At 36.7% G+C, this 14,269-nt stretch overlaps 1 protein-coding gene across 2 annotated transcripts in view; it reads left to right on the top strand.

The window, feature by feature from the left end:
* The window catches only part of ALDH1L2 (aldehyde dehydrogenase 1 family member L2), a 34,340-nt gene that overhangs the window by 10,421 nt on the left and 9,650 nt on the right, over nucleotides 1-14,269 (top strand). For both annotated transcript variants that reach the window (XM_084306505.1, XM_084306506.1), the window contains 13 exons: nucleotides 219-384; nucleotides 1,280-1,381; nucleotides 3,271-3,360; nucleotides 4,771-4,905; nucleotides 5,276-5,401; nucleotides 6,793-6,884; nucleotides 7,250-7,397; nucleotides 8,133-8,252; nucleotides 9,351-9,478; nucleotides 12,585-12,735; nucleotides 13,476-13,546; nucleotides 13,652-13,757; nucleotides 14,134-14,221. In XM_084306505.1, coding sequence (XP_084162631.1) covers nucleotides 219-384; nucleotides 1,280-1,381; nucleotides 3,271-3,360; nucleotides 4,771-4,905; nucleotides 5,276-5,401; nucleotides 6,793-6,884; nucleotides 7,250-7,397; nucleotides 8,133-8,252; nucleotides 9,351-9,478; nucleotides 12,585-12,735; nucleotides 13,476-13,546; nucleotides 13,652-13,757; nucleotides 14,134-14,221 — 1,523 coding nt within the window. The remainder of the gene's footprint in view (nucleotides 1-218; nucleotides 385-1,279; nucleotides 1,382-3,270; nucleotides 3,361-4,770; nucleotides 4,906-5,275; nucleotides 5,402-6,792; nucleotides 6,885-7,249; nucleotides 7,398-8,132; nucleotides 8,253-9,350; nucleotides 9,479-12,584; nucleotides 12,736-13,475; nucleotides 13,547-13,651; nucleotides 13,758-14,133; nucleotides 14,222-14,269) is intronic.

Raw genomic sequence — 14,269 nt, 5'->3', positions numbered from 1 at the left:
GATTCAGTTGTAGCCTTTCTTATGTCACTTTGGGGAAATACACATCAATAGTATCAAAACTTCGGGTACCTGGCTATGAAATGAGCAATGAAACTGGGGGTAAATGCTGTTGGAATTTTCTTTTCTGCATAAAGCAAGTAAAAATGTAACAAAAGGATGGATATCCCTGACTGCTTTCATACTGCCTGTGTTTAATGTAAGGTTTCTTTTACCTCCAGGACTTTAATTCAAGGAGATAAGAAAGCAGGATTTACAATTTTCTGGGCTGATGACGGTTTGGACACTGGACCAATACTTCTGCAGCGAGAATGTGATGTTGGCCAAAATGATACTGTGGATGATCTGTACAACCGGTTTCTCTTCCCAGAGGGCGTAAAGGCTATGGTATGATTACCTGTATTAAATATCAACATTTTAAAATGAAAAGAATAGCATCTGCTGGGGTTTGAAAAGAAAAAGAAAGGACGAAGAAGTACAAAATGCATAAATTTGGTAAGACAGGTTGTGGTGTTCAGATGAATTTTAGAACTCAAAGGAGCTCTGCTGCTTCACAACAGCTGAGGAGGTGGCCTAAGAATATTTGTTGCTGGCAGTGGGCAGAGCATATCCTGTTTCTGCAGAAGGCAATAGGTCAGATTTGTCTCGAGTGTAGCTCTTCCACAAACTTGAATGTTTTTACAAGGTGAAAATTTTTACAGGCTTAGAGAGAACAGAAAGTTAGGGGTGAGGCTGAAGAAAAAAGAAGGATGGTGTTTAAAGTTCACAGCCTTGGTGGACTGGCTTTGGGCTTTGTATACGTGTCCTTTTTTCTGGTTTGTTTTGTTTTGCTTTGCTTTAAAATGAAGAAAAGAAAATGCATAAAAATACTCAGCATGAATCATTAGAGGTGTTTTGTTTTGTTTTGTTTTGTTTTCCTCTCTCTCTACTTTAATGTAGTGAAATATCTTTCCACAGAAAGAAAAAAGAAAGAGATGAATGCAAACATACAGAACCTCATTCTGTCCTTAGCTAAGTTCTGGTTGTGCAGAATTTAGGCAGCTGCAATTCGTAACTAGGCACTCCAATCAAATTTCTAAGGCTATTTTTTTTTTTTGTCAAAGAAGTTGAAGTATGTATGTATGTTAATCAGTGCAGTATAGGTTCCCTAGATTTTGGAAAATCCAAGTTTTGTAAAGAAACCTGTTCTTGTGGAAGACAGTCTTCTGCAGTCAGTCCCAAGTATGACTGAGTTCAAAACGGGAAACCAAGCTAACTTTAAATTTGTTACTTTTTTACTTAGGTGGAAGCTGTAGATCTAATTGCTGATGGTAAGGCACCTCGTATACCTCAGCCTGAAGAAGGGGCGACATATGAAGGGATCCAGAAAAAGGAAAATGCAGAGGTAGTTTTGAATAACACTGTGGTTATCTACTGCCTATCTACTGCGTATCTCTAGAAAAGTTGTTTCTAATTTATATTTCAATACTAGTGACATGAAATTAATATAGGCTTTAACTCAGTTGTTTCCTCGTCTCATATTTCTGAGATGAAGCCCCAGGTTAAGCTCATATTGCCTGCCAGCAGTTACATATATATAGAAACTTGGTGACCTACTTGAGATCATCTACAAATAGCTAGATAGCAGCTGCACCTTCAGTGACTTCTTAAAACATTACCATACTTCTAAATACTGCAATGAATGGAGATAGTTTGTTTACCAACAATCCATGCTATATTCTCTGCCAGAAATAGGTTTGATGTTAGGAAAAATAAGTGTTGGCACCTACCAGAAAAACAAATAAGCAAGGAGGTCTTATAAACAAACAACACTAACACTAACACTAACACTAACACTAACACTAACAATAATAATAATAATAATAATAATAATAATAATGCCCATGTCCTGGAGCATGGGCAACATATACTATATAATTATCCCTACTGCATTAGCTGAGTCTTTGTGGTTGGGAAGGCCACCATAAAATGATAGTGAATGCTGCCTGTAATACTCTCTTTTCCTTTTCTAGACCATTGAAGAAGTTTAAAAGAAAAAAAAAAAAAAAAAGTGAAAATGTTACCAACAATTTCTTTCTCTTGTCCATGGCGAATATAAAATTTTAATGTTTTTTTTTTTTTTTTTTATCATATCACAATTCCTGACTTAGCTTAGACACAAACAGCTTTCCATATGGATATTTTTAAGTGTTCTGACCTTATGTAACAATTATGGACCAAAATTTTGGGGTGCCCATACACATACTGACCCTGTACATAGGAACTAGCAGAACACCTGATGAGGTTACTGCTTTTGACTCCCAGCTATTCTAAAATGTCAATGAAAAGGAGCTGACCAAGGGGAATGTTCATGTCATTATTTAAATTACAGGAAATAATGAGAATGAGGACCTAACAAATGTGAATAGTATATGCAAAACTTCAGTGAATTCAAAGATTCATAGTGCCTTGTACTTTTTAATGTATCTATTTAAATTGTATCTATTATTCAATTACTGCATTCATCCCTTAAATATAGTATATAAGAAACTCCCCTGGATTGAACTAGCTTAACGTCCTGTTTGGAAAACTATTCTCATTGGCTTTTAGCTTGCTTCTAAATACTCCTTGTGCTTTAACTAGGAAGGACACTTGAGATTTGTTATTTAATAGATATTCTATTACTTTATTTAATTCATTTCATACATATACCAATAGTACTTGCAAAGATAAAGCAATACATTTTCACTAGTGTTACATTTAAAGTATATATGACATTCTTTACAAACTGCAACTTTTAGTAGAGATTCCATTATGAAACAATTTATAAAGGGTCAGTAAATGATTAGTCAGTATTTTAATAAAAGTTTTTAAAGAACTTAAGAACCAAGCAATAAATAGATCATGTTCAGCAAAAGGTGTTACCCTAACATATGCTATTTATATTTATACTGCGTTTAGTAAATTTGTTAATCATAATTTTAATTATTTATGAATGAATACCTAGTAGCAAGAGTTATGTTTTCATTATATTAGCGTGAGAAGGAGGATCTGTGGAAAGATAAAGGCTGCACAGAGCAGAGAAGTGTTAGAAAGAGCATCTTACTTGATAGGTCTTTGATGATAAGCCATGTGGAGTTCTTTGATCTTCCTGTATTAGCCCACACCCTTTCTGTGTTCTTAACAGTTGAAAGAAAGAGGTGAGGGTGGGGGGGATTTGTAGCTTGGAAAGCCTTAGTAACTTGATTTATAACTAAACAAAGAAGAATTAGCTGACATGTCTTGACTTCCTAGATCTCCTGGGATCAACCTGCAGCAGCTTTGCACAACTGGATCCGAGGGCATGATAAAGTACCTGGAGCATGGGCAACAGTAGATGGCCAGGTAAGCTCTGTAAATTCAGTACTCTATTTGTGACTTTTTTATTACAAAAGCTAAAGGTGTCTGCATACAGGTGAATATAAATTTGAGTTATGTTAGAGTAGCTCTCACTTGGTGATTGTATATTTTGTATATATCTAGAACAAGCACATAAACAAATATACAGAACACAGTAGGTAACGTTTTTGTGATAGGTGCATTTAAAAGAAGGATAAGAGCAGTATCTGAAAAATAGCATGAATGGTACAAAGCAGTGAAAAGCAAGGGTAGAATCAAACAGTGCCAGTCATTCATGGAAGTAGGTATGCATTACAGTGTAAAGAAACCCATGCTGTACAGTGGGCAACATCACAGTATAACAGCAGAATGAAACACTAAGCATATAAACACTGAGCACTGAAATAACAACAACAACAACAAAAGTATTTTTAAAACAGTTTTGGTCCTAAGAATACTAGAATTATTTACAGAAATAAATTTATCTAATTTAATCGCAAAATAACTACTTCCTTTTCATGTTGCAGATTTGCAGTACTTAAAGGAGGCTTATAGAAAAGATGGAGAACAACTCTTTGCTCAGTCAGATAATGACAGGAGAGGGGGGAAGGGTTTTAAGCTAAAAGAGATGAGATTTAGATTAGAGGTTATGAGGAAATTCTTCACTCAGAGAGTGGTGAGGCACTGGAACTGGCTGCCCAGACAAGCTATGGATGTCCCATCCCTGGAGGTGTTCGAGGCCAGGTTGAATGAGGCCCTGGGCAACCCGATTTATTGGGTGGCATCCCTGCCCATGGCAGGGGGGTTGGAAATGGATGATCTTTAAGGTCCCTTCCAACCCAAGACATTATGTGATTCTATGATTCTATTCTGTATTTTAAAACCATTACACATTTGATCCGCATTTTACTTGCATAAAATATTTTAAAGTCACATTTCCTGTGTATGATGTCCAAATTTTGTTAGACAGATGCTGCTAGTCTGTTCCAAAAGCCTGGCTCTGCCCTAATATTGAGGGACTGATTTGAGAGCCCAGAAAGAGCAGAAGAGACTAAATGAGAGGCAGCATTCAGCATTTCCAGCCTGGAGGCAGATCAGGACTCCACCACTCACAGCCAGGCTTCTGCTGGTCTTTCATTTTGGACATGTGCTGACAAAAACTGCTTCCCTTTCTGCATTGATTTAGTCTTGCACAACGTTACAGCTAAGCAGCTTTGCAGGTTTAGACAGCTTGCAAAGTTTTACATGTCCTGGGCTGCAAAGATACAGAAATAATGTTATATCATGTTTTCCATGTGTAGTTACTTATATTTTATTACTTTACTTTATATTAAAGCTTCCAAACAGTATCACTTCATCATTAGGATTTTAAAGCATGTTTAGAATCTATGTACTTTTAAAGCAATTTCTTTTTAGGTGGTTACTTTTTATGGATCATCATTACTTGATGCTTCGGTGCCTGCTGGGCAAGAGTTGGCAATAAAAGGTGCTTCAAGACCTGGACTTGTAACCAAGAATGGCCTGGTCATTTTTGGTAATGATGGGAAGATGGTAAGTGCTCACCCTGGCAAACATGAGTAAGGATGGAATAAATTAGCAAGAAGTGCAGGTGGTGTGGAATTGTTTTGCTATACAAATTGAGCTGCAAATGGTAGCAAATTTGTTTGGAGCTTATAGAAAAGACATTCATGTTTTGCTTCAAACTAAATCCATGTTCATTTTCAATGGATTAAAATATATTAATGCTAGGGAAGAATCTGAAGACAAGTAGGAATGACCTGTCAAATTACCTGTATCATTGCAGCTTTCCTACAAGCCATTTATTTTACTATTTCCATGACCATATCAGTAACTAAAAACTCTCCACACAATGATGTATTGCCTCCCAGATAATTTAAAATCATATCCCCTCATTTTTCAGGTACTAGTGCGAAATCTACAGTTTGAGGATGGAAAAATGATCCCTGCATCTAAATACTTCTCTGCTGATGAAACAACTGCCCTGGAACTTACAGAAGAGGAAAAAAAGATGGCAGAAGATATTAGGGTAATACAATAAACTGTTTTAGTAGTATATTACTTCAGACAAAAGCATTGTGTACTCATTATAAGGAAGGCATGGCTTTTATTTCACCACGAAAATTATTTTTTGAAGAGTATGGAGTCAAATCTTTAGTTATTGAAATTAATTCTGATAGATGTGAGAATTCACTAGAATATACAAAAATTTACACATAACCCTATCAAATTTTCTTTCAGATACAAGTGGTACAAAGACAGTGATCACAGGGTCAGTGATAGTAGAAGTTTGTGAATGATGAAGGCGGGAGTGAGTGTAGAGTGAGGAGAAACAAAAGGACATTTGTCTCACAACAGTGAGATTTTCTAGACCTTCATAGTTGTGAGATCCTTTCTTCACTGTGGTAGCACTCACTTGGATGCAGTCTGAATGGTTCTTGTGGACAAGCTCCAGGGAGTCTTGGAACAGCAGTCTGAGAGAGAAAAGCAGCAGTTTTCTCCTCTGCCTTTGTGCTGTCTTCTGCCACAACCATACACAAGAGGCTACCTCGCAGAGGGATGTGGCGATGGGGCAGCTGGAACAGAAATCTATCAAGGCAAGAGGCACCTTGCTGTCATCTTCCATAGTCTTCCCCCCTGTAATGAGTGTCATGTGCTTAGATTGAAGCCACGTTGGTGATTAGTTTGGGTTTCGTGCCAGAGCAACTGAATCACAGATGTCTCCCCTTCCGCTAGCTCAGCTACAGAGCCAATAACTTTTGGCACAAGTCAAGCAGCTTGATGCACTGATGTTTTAAACTGCTTCTCCAAGATTACCTTGAACGTGCTTGCCAGCAACTAAAATGATGCCTGGAGCTATTGACTGATAAAACAGCTCAAAAAAAGGTGAACTCTTCAGTTCATGACACGAGCTGCTGACTCTGAAACCTGATTATAATTAACTGAAATTTCATTCTACCAGTTATTTCACCTTTCACATTAGCAGAAATGTCTATCTGATGCATTCAGCTTAAACTACTTCTCAGCTCTGCTCAGCTGCCACCATCCAGTCACAAAGTTCTCCAGGCAATCCCAACCTCTGTTGACAGCACATTCCATAATGCAGCAGGAATATATTTGGAGAATAAAGGCCTTAAAAATTGGCATGAAAATTATTAACATTGTACCATTCAGGTTGTGTGTTTGATTAAGTGAAATTATCATGGAAGAAATAATTTTTTTGTATGTGATAATTATGTTATTGGCTAACATGAGATCTATAGAAAGTTCCAGATCCTCTTAAAATGTTTTTCTGTTTTATAATCCTATGAAATAATATACTTTGTAGGCATGGATACCTTATAAAATACCGCTCGATAAATACTTCTTGCAATTAGAGGATTGTTCATCATTATCTCCACATTTTTTGTATATTATTAGGCCATTTGGAAAGGAATTCTGAGCAATGTTGCTGTAATTGAGGATTCAACAGACTTCTTCAAATCTGGAGCATCCTCTATGCATGTTGTCAGGTAAAAAAAAAAAACCTACTCAAAACAACAACATTTTGAAGCAAAAGTTAATGGAAACAGTGTTGTCATAGCGCTTTTAAGTCAGGGTTGATAGTGTTCAAAAAATAAAATAAAAATATATAAAATAAAAAAGAAAACTTTGTCCAATGTATCTCCTTTTCCATAACACCCCCAATTAAACCAAGGGATTTCAGTAAAATGTACAACTGCAGTGCCACTGTTCTCAGAGAGACACGTACACATATATGTGCACGTGCATACAAACCGGTGCCCACTTTTGACTCCTTTCCAACTTACAATGGTTTGTTTATCTGAATAATTCTTCCATTTGTAATTCAACTTATTATATTTTTTTTAATCTTCAGGATGCTAGAAGAAATCAAACAGAAATATAGTGGGCTTCAGCTGCAGAATGAGGATGTGTATATGGCCACTAAGTTTGCAGACTTTGTTCAGATGGCTGTCAGAAAACTCAGAGGAGAGGACAAAGAAGAAGAGTTGGTCATTGATTATGTAAGATCTTTTATTTTGCCTTCATTGCTTACTGTTTATTTTTGGGGGGACGATAGATGATGCATTTTCTTGGACTGCTTGATGTGGGAGGAAATACAGGCATTTGGTCATGCAAACTCTTTGTAACTTTTTTTCACCAGGTTTTATATATTTTCATTTTGGAGCGGAAGTATGTGTGCAACATCATTTACAATGTTATAGAAACTGTGAGATCAAGAACACACTTTAGAGTAGCTCTCATACATGCAGATATTCCTACCTCTCCTGCTCTGTCCTCCCAGTATGCCTCAGTCACAATGGTTCTAGACCTTCTGCCGTCCTGACACAAACTGTGCTAGGTTTTTCTTCTAAGTGTCGATTGGAAACTTTGTGTGAAAGGAGGATAGTGTAATTTGTGAAGTCATTAAACATGTCAGGATTACTTGAATTTGGGAATTACACATTCATTTCAAGTCCATTGGGGCCAGCCTTAACCAGGGTTTGGTATTTTCTTAGCCACAGAGATCCAATGATAAAAATTATTGAAATCTGCTTCACTGTCTCTGAGTATGGGTGTTGGTGTTAATGGAGAATATGATTTCAATTTCATTTTACTTTTTCGATCATTGCTAACAGCTATATATACATCCTAAAATGTAGGTGGATGTTGGCTGTACATACCAAAAGCTTGTTAAGCTACATTAAAATCTTAATTATTAAAAATTCAAATTAATTTCTTATTTATTTTTCTCTTAGGTTTCAAAAAATGTGAACAACATGACTGTGAATATGCCATACCAGTGTTTCATAAATGGTCAATTTATAAATGCTGATGATGGAAAAACATATGATACCATAAATCCAACAGATGGATCAGTAAGTAATTTTGAAGCGTAATCAATACCAGTTTATTTCAATTTCTTTGCCTACAAAAAATCTAAAATACCAAATATTGCCAAGTTCAAAACCATAAATACTTTAAAGAACCTCTAGAAATAATTTTACATTTCAATTTACTTCTCAATTTGTATATTCTACCATTTTTGCATTTCAATTAAGTTGCATATTAAAAATAACCCAATTCCACTTCAACTAGTATGTCAGTCTCCCTGCCCAGCTCTATGTTTTGCTTTTACATTCTTGTTTAGCTTTGCAAAGAAAAATTGCTGAAGTTTACTCGCTAAAGAAGTATTTATTTTAGGATATTGTATATAGTTTTTGTAAGTCATCAACAGTTTTTGTTTTACTTTTATTTACAAGGCTGATGTCTTAGGGCAAATGTGACTTTAAAATATCCCATTAAATTCCCAGTTAGAAAGATGACTTCTCAAGAGGAAAATACAGTTCCACTTCGTCCTCTCAAAAACACTGAATATTGGTTGAGTGACTCAGAATTATAAATAAGCGCTGCTGATGCCCTTGTATGCCACTTAATTTTGGAGTAACTGAATTCTGCTGAAATCAATACCACAAATGTCACTGTCATCAGAAGCCAGATTCTAGTACTTTTCTTTTAATTCCATAATGGAAAGGACTAAAAATCATAGCAATTCTGTGTTAGGATTTGCAATGTATACTTGATAGAACACCATTGTCATAAAATACTGTGTATATATCAGTGAGACAATGTGCCTTGATGTGAAGAAAGATGTAGGAATCAGTGTCCCTGCATTGTCCTCCAAACTGACTCGATGATCTTGAGGTCTCTTTGACTCCATCTTATTGACTCCGTCTTATTGACTCCATCTGACTCGATGATCTTGAGGTTTCTTCCAACCTAGACAATTCTGTGAAATTCAGCCAGTGTCAGCTGTGTCTCAACTTCTTGCAGCATGATTCACCCGTGACAAATGACGGGCTTGACAATATTGATTATTTGCTTATACCCTATCAAGAAGTTTAGGAAGAAAAACTTGCACACAGCATAGTAGCCTTTCAGTCTGAGCTAACACATACATCACTACCTTTTGACAGATAATAGCCAGTGTATCTTCTGCTTCATTCGCTGATGTTGACAAAGCAGTGGCAGCAGCAAAAGAGGCATTTGAAAATGGTGAATGGGGAAGAATGAATGCAAGGGAAAGAGGGCGACTCATGTACAGGTATGTAAAGAGCAGTTTTGTGTTTGTTTCATTTTTTAAAATCATGTTGTTTTATTCCTCTGAAGAATTGTTACAGATTTTCTGAACATGATGGATATTCTTAATCCCAGAATTACCAGACTAGTTATCTTTTTGCCCCCTAGTTTACTTCAGTACCTGTGTTTGCACTACATACAGTAACCACACAGCCACACTGCCACTAATTTTGCAACTGACTGTAACTGATGCTAGATTTTCCATGTACATAAACCAGCATACTTCTTAACCTGCTACAGACCCACCCTGGCAGATGTTTTAGGTCTGTTTTGGAAGAATTGCACAGTGTAGAAACACTGTAAGATGAATCCCACTTTTAGCTGAGAGGCTTCCAGCTCAGTTCTTCTCATTTGAATTTGTTTCACTGTGTCAGCCCTAGAGAATGTCTGGTTCTCCTTCTGTCTGTGTTGTTATTATTTCAGAAGACAGAGATTATGCTGCATGAATGGTATTTTAGCGATGGTTTCTGATCCTCGAAAGGCAAGAGGTGATCTTGGAAGGACAGGATGATCATACTAGCTAGATATTCCAAGGGCAACACTAGAGGCAGCTAATTAAAACCCAGTTACTGAAGATTCTCCATATGCAGCATGACACTTCTGATGCCAGAGAGCAAGCACTGGCAGGGGACTGTCTTGCAAACTTGACCTAACTAGAAGCTTCAGAGCTTCCCTATAAAGACAGCCTCTTTTGTGGAGCTATATGAAGTGTTTTTACTGCTTTCAGTGTCCTTTTTTCAATTTCAGTACACATGAATGGATGAGTAAGTAGAGTACAGATGAGTGAACAAGCAGATTGCTAATCCTGATTGCCACAGGTCCACAGTTAGCTAATGTGATGATGAAAAATAAATTCTCAGCACAGAGAAATAAATGTATTTGGCAAATTCTGTTCTTATTCATGGGGCAGATAGCTTAGTTATTGTACTTGACATAGCAGTAGGCTTTAAGGACGGTAGGATCTTGAACAGAGTTGAAACTTCCTACACCAAAGAACTCATGAAGAAGTAGGTTCTGTGTATTGAACATCTTTCTTCTGCAGGCTGTAGCATGCAGGCCCGTCAACATCAATACTGGATGTCCTGGCCAAGTCAACTGGGCTGAAAAAACTGCATGTTCATCTGTAGTGAAGAGAGGGATATTTTTCCTTTCAAAAAATGTAATATTGCATAGTATGCCCATATGCACTGCTGTATTAAGCCTGTATTACCTTGTGCCAGGAGGTTATGTGCCAAATAGGTGTAGCTGAGAAACAAAAAATATTTAAAATGCTTTACAATACATTGCAGGCATCTTAGCAATACAGAATGAAAGCAATGTTGAAAATGCTGTTTGTCTCATAAAGTTAAAAAAAAAAAAAAAAAAAAAAAAAAAAAGGCCTGCAAAACTTAAAAAAAAAATCACAACAGAAAAATAAAATCAAAACTAATATTAAAAACTCAGATTAAAATTAAACACCACAACTAACAATTAAAACTTTCAAAAGTGTACAAAGTTCAAAACATGTACAAACTTGGATTTAAATTGTGCTAGGAATGTAGAGTGCTTGAAAACTCAGGGTAACTCTGCCCTGGAGATAAACCTTGAATATCTTAGGACTACTGTTTTGTGTTCTACACCTGAAAGACCCGCAAGCAGAGTTATATTGGTTAGGCATATTGAAAAGGTAACTCCCCTTCACTGATTATTCCTGGATTAAACTCTTCTCTGCTTAGGTGACTGGCTCTCCAGGATAGGTATACCAGAATATTTATGTTGCAAATCATTCCCAGTACGAATGAAGTCTCTCTCCAGTCCACCTTAATTCAAACAAGGCCCTTTCTTCCTCTTGAGCTTTTGAGTGCCAGACTGGAGAGGTTTATACCTTTAAAGCCTGTAGCTCTGCTACTTTGTCCTAGGGAATCATTAATAGAAGATATGAGGCATGCAGTAAATGGAACTTCCTCCTTTGTGCCTGACATGCCATACCTGTTCTTTTGCACAGTGCTGCTTATGCCCTGACCTGTAGCTGACTCTTGAAAATACAATTTAAAAAGGTATTGAAGAGCATTTTTCCACATCTCTGCAAATGTTTTAAGTGTGCAGAAATGACATAATGGAAAAAATAGTTTCCACATCCAGTTTCAAATGCTCTTTACAGGATCTAAAATGCACCTAGTTAACCTCTTAAAATCACATGAGAGCATTGTTTATACATCTGAGTACCAAAACAGACAGAAGCTTAAGAAAAACCTTGCCTCATCTATTTTACTTTTATATGAGACATAAGACCTGGATGCAAAAATTCCTTCATGCAAATGTACCTTTCTGCCTGAGCAGGGGACCACTAAGAGATACTTCTGCTGCTACTATTAATTCAACAGCATTTACCACAGAGACTCACAGATTACAGACTACTCACAGTCTTACTTACACCCCACCGTCTTGCTTCATAAATCTAACAGATGGAGACCTTTAGGCCTAAGGAGACCCTGAGACAGATTTTTCAAATGTACCAATGCATATAAAATTCAATTTGTGTTACAGCTTAGGATCTATATCTTTGGACATCCATGTGCCTTTGAAGCATGTAACACTTAAGCAATCTGTCCAAGTTCAGACAATACGAAGCAGTGTTATGACGCTAGGTTTCCCCAGTCTTAGTTTAGGACACTAACTAGTCCTTCTCAGTACTTTTGATTACTTGACATTTCTTATATTACTGTGCATTTGTTTTCTGACTTATGGGTCTGATTTTTTATAATTGGCTCCTTGTAGTACAACAGAGAGAGAGCAATTTTTCTAATATTAATTGCAAAACCATAATTGAATGACCAGGTGAATTTTTCACAGATCTAGTCTTAATCCAGTGTATACTGCAGTCCACATTAAGACATATGCAGACTTTAACAGACAATTGCTCAAGCTCTTGCTGACATTAACGAGCAGTGCTGCACTCCAATGCTGCACTTCCAGATTCAGTGGCAATGCTATTTTAGTTACAGTTCTTTGCCACACAAAATACCATTTTATGCTCTCAATGATTAGAAGTCACTTCTCATTGACATGCATTTGTAATGTTTTGATTACAGACTTGCAGACCTGATGGAAGAACATCAAGAAGAGTTAGCAACCATAGAGTCTATTGATTCAGGAGCTGTCTACACTTTAGCTTTGAAAACCCATATTGGAATGTCTGTGCAAACATTCAGATACTTTGCTGGATGGTGCGACAAAATTCAGGCAAGTGAATGTGTAAAGGAAATGACCAATAACAGTACTTCTCTATGCATTTTTTTTCTGCTGACAGTGCCAAAAAGCAGTGTTAGCAAAGTAATCAAAGAATAGAAAAATAAAACAGAATTAGGATTTTACCTACAGTGGATGTTCCTGGCAATACAAAAGCAGTGTCTGCTTCCAATTGGAGAATATGGATTTAAAGTCTGACTCCCAATATCTAACAAATTACTTGAGATGTCTGAGGATATGCACGCTTAGTCAGTTCTTATAATCCATGGAACAGAATATTGTTGTGGTCCAGTCATGCTGTTAGGTGCAGAGCCTCATGCTCTGTTACGTCCTGGCCAAGACTTCTAAATTTGCTTGGTACCACAGCAAACAGCATAGGTTCAACAGCCAAAGGTCAACCTTTAAGATCTACAACCAAGAATATCATTCAGCTTTCTTTCCTGCATTATATTCCCGCTTTATGTTCTTCCAGATTTTTGTTATCTATGCCTTTATGTCACCCAACTGAAAATCAGGATTTGGTTACAGTAGTCTTAGTAGGAAATTTTACAGTAGAAACATCCCCACTCCTTTCTCTGATGCATAAGCGCTTCTGGTTTTGAAACTATTCTCTGGCTTTCCAGAACATACTTATATAGCTACTTAAATTCTATTTGAAACCAAAATGATTACATGGTACCAGTATTAATCTGTGGTGTTTTGTTTTGTTTTGTTTTTGTTTTTGTTTTTTTCAGGGTGCTACAATTCCAATTAACCAGGCACGGCCAAACCATAATCTAACATTCACCAAGAAAGAGCCAATAGGGCAAGTATCACTTTTTTCTTCTCAGTGACAGCCTTGTTATACAGAAAAATCATTCAAATGTTGCCTTCAAAACTGTAATCTTACCCCATTTTTCCCTACTTTAAGTGTCTGTGCAATTGTTATCCCATGGAATTACCCACTGATGATGCTCGCATGGAAGAGTGCGGCATGCTTGGCTGCAGGCAACACATTGGTTCTCAAGCCAGCTCAGGTAAAACTAAAAGAAATGTACAAATGGTTCTGGTCCTCTAGTTTTTGTTCAGGCAAAATGATTTATGCACCCCAGTGGATTTCATCCATAGGCTAACCTGTTCTATGTTTTAAAGTGCATGTATATTAATATAAATAACCATGATGGTACAAGATACTGATTGTCTTAAATTCTACTCTGATGGTAATCTCATTTGCAAGAATGATATATGACATTTTGATGAATGATTTGAATCCACCTTCTTCCTCACGGTATCAGCAAATTAAAAGTTTTGTTTCTTGCAGAAAATAATTTGAAGCTAATAAGTACTGAGTGTAATAGTTATTGATGTTAATTTAATTAAAATAGGAGACCTAATCTAAGTGTTTCTACTTAGGTCACACCTCTGACTTCCTTGAAGTTTGCAGAACTCTCAGCTAAAGCTGGATTTCCTAAAGGTGTTATAAATATTCTGCCTGGTTCAGGTAAAACTTCAGCTAACCATTTTTTTCTGGGAAGAGTAGGTTATGCCA

This window comes from Netta rufina, assembly GCF_964035555.1.
Source record: "Netta rufina genome assembly, chromosome: 1".
In the NCBI taxonomy this organism is placed as follows: domain Eukaryota; kingdom Metazoa; phylum Chordata; class Aves; order Anseriformes; family Anatidae; genus Netta; species Netta rufina.
The sequence above is the reverse complement of the archived record's forward strand: the minus strand, read 5'-3'. Positions and strand labels throughout refer to the sequence as shown.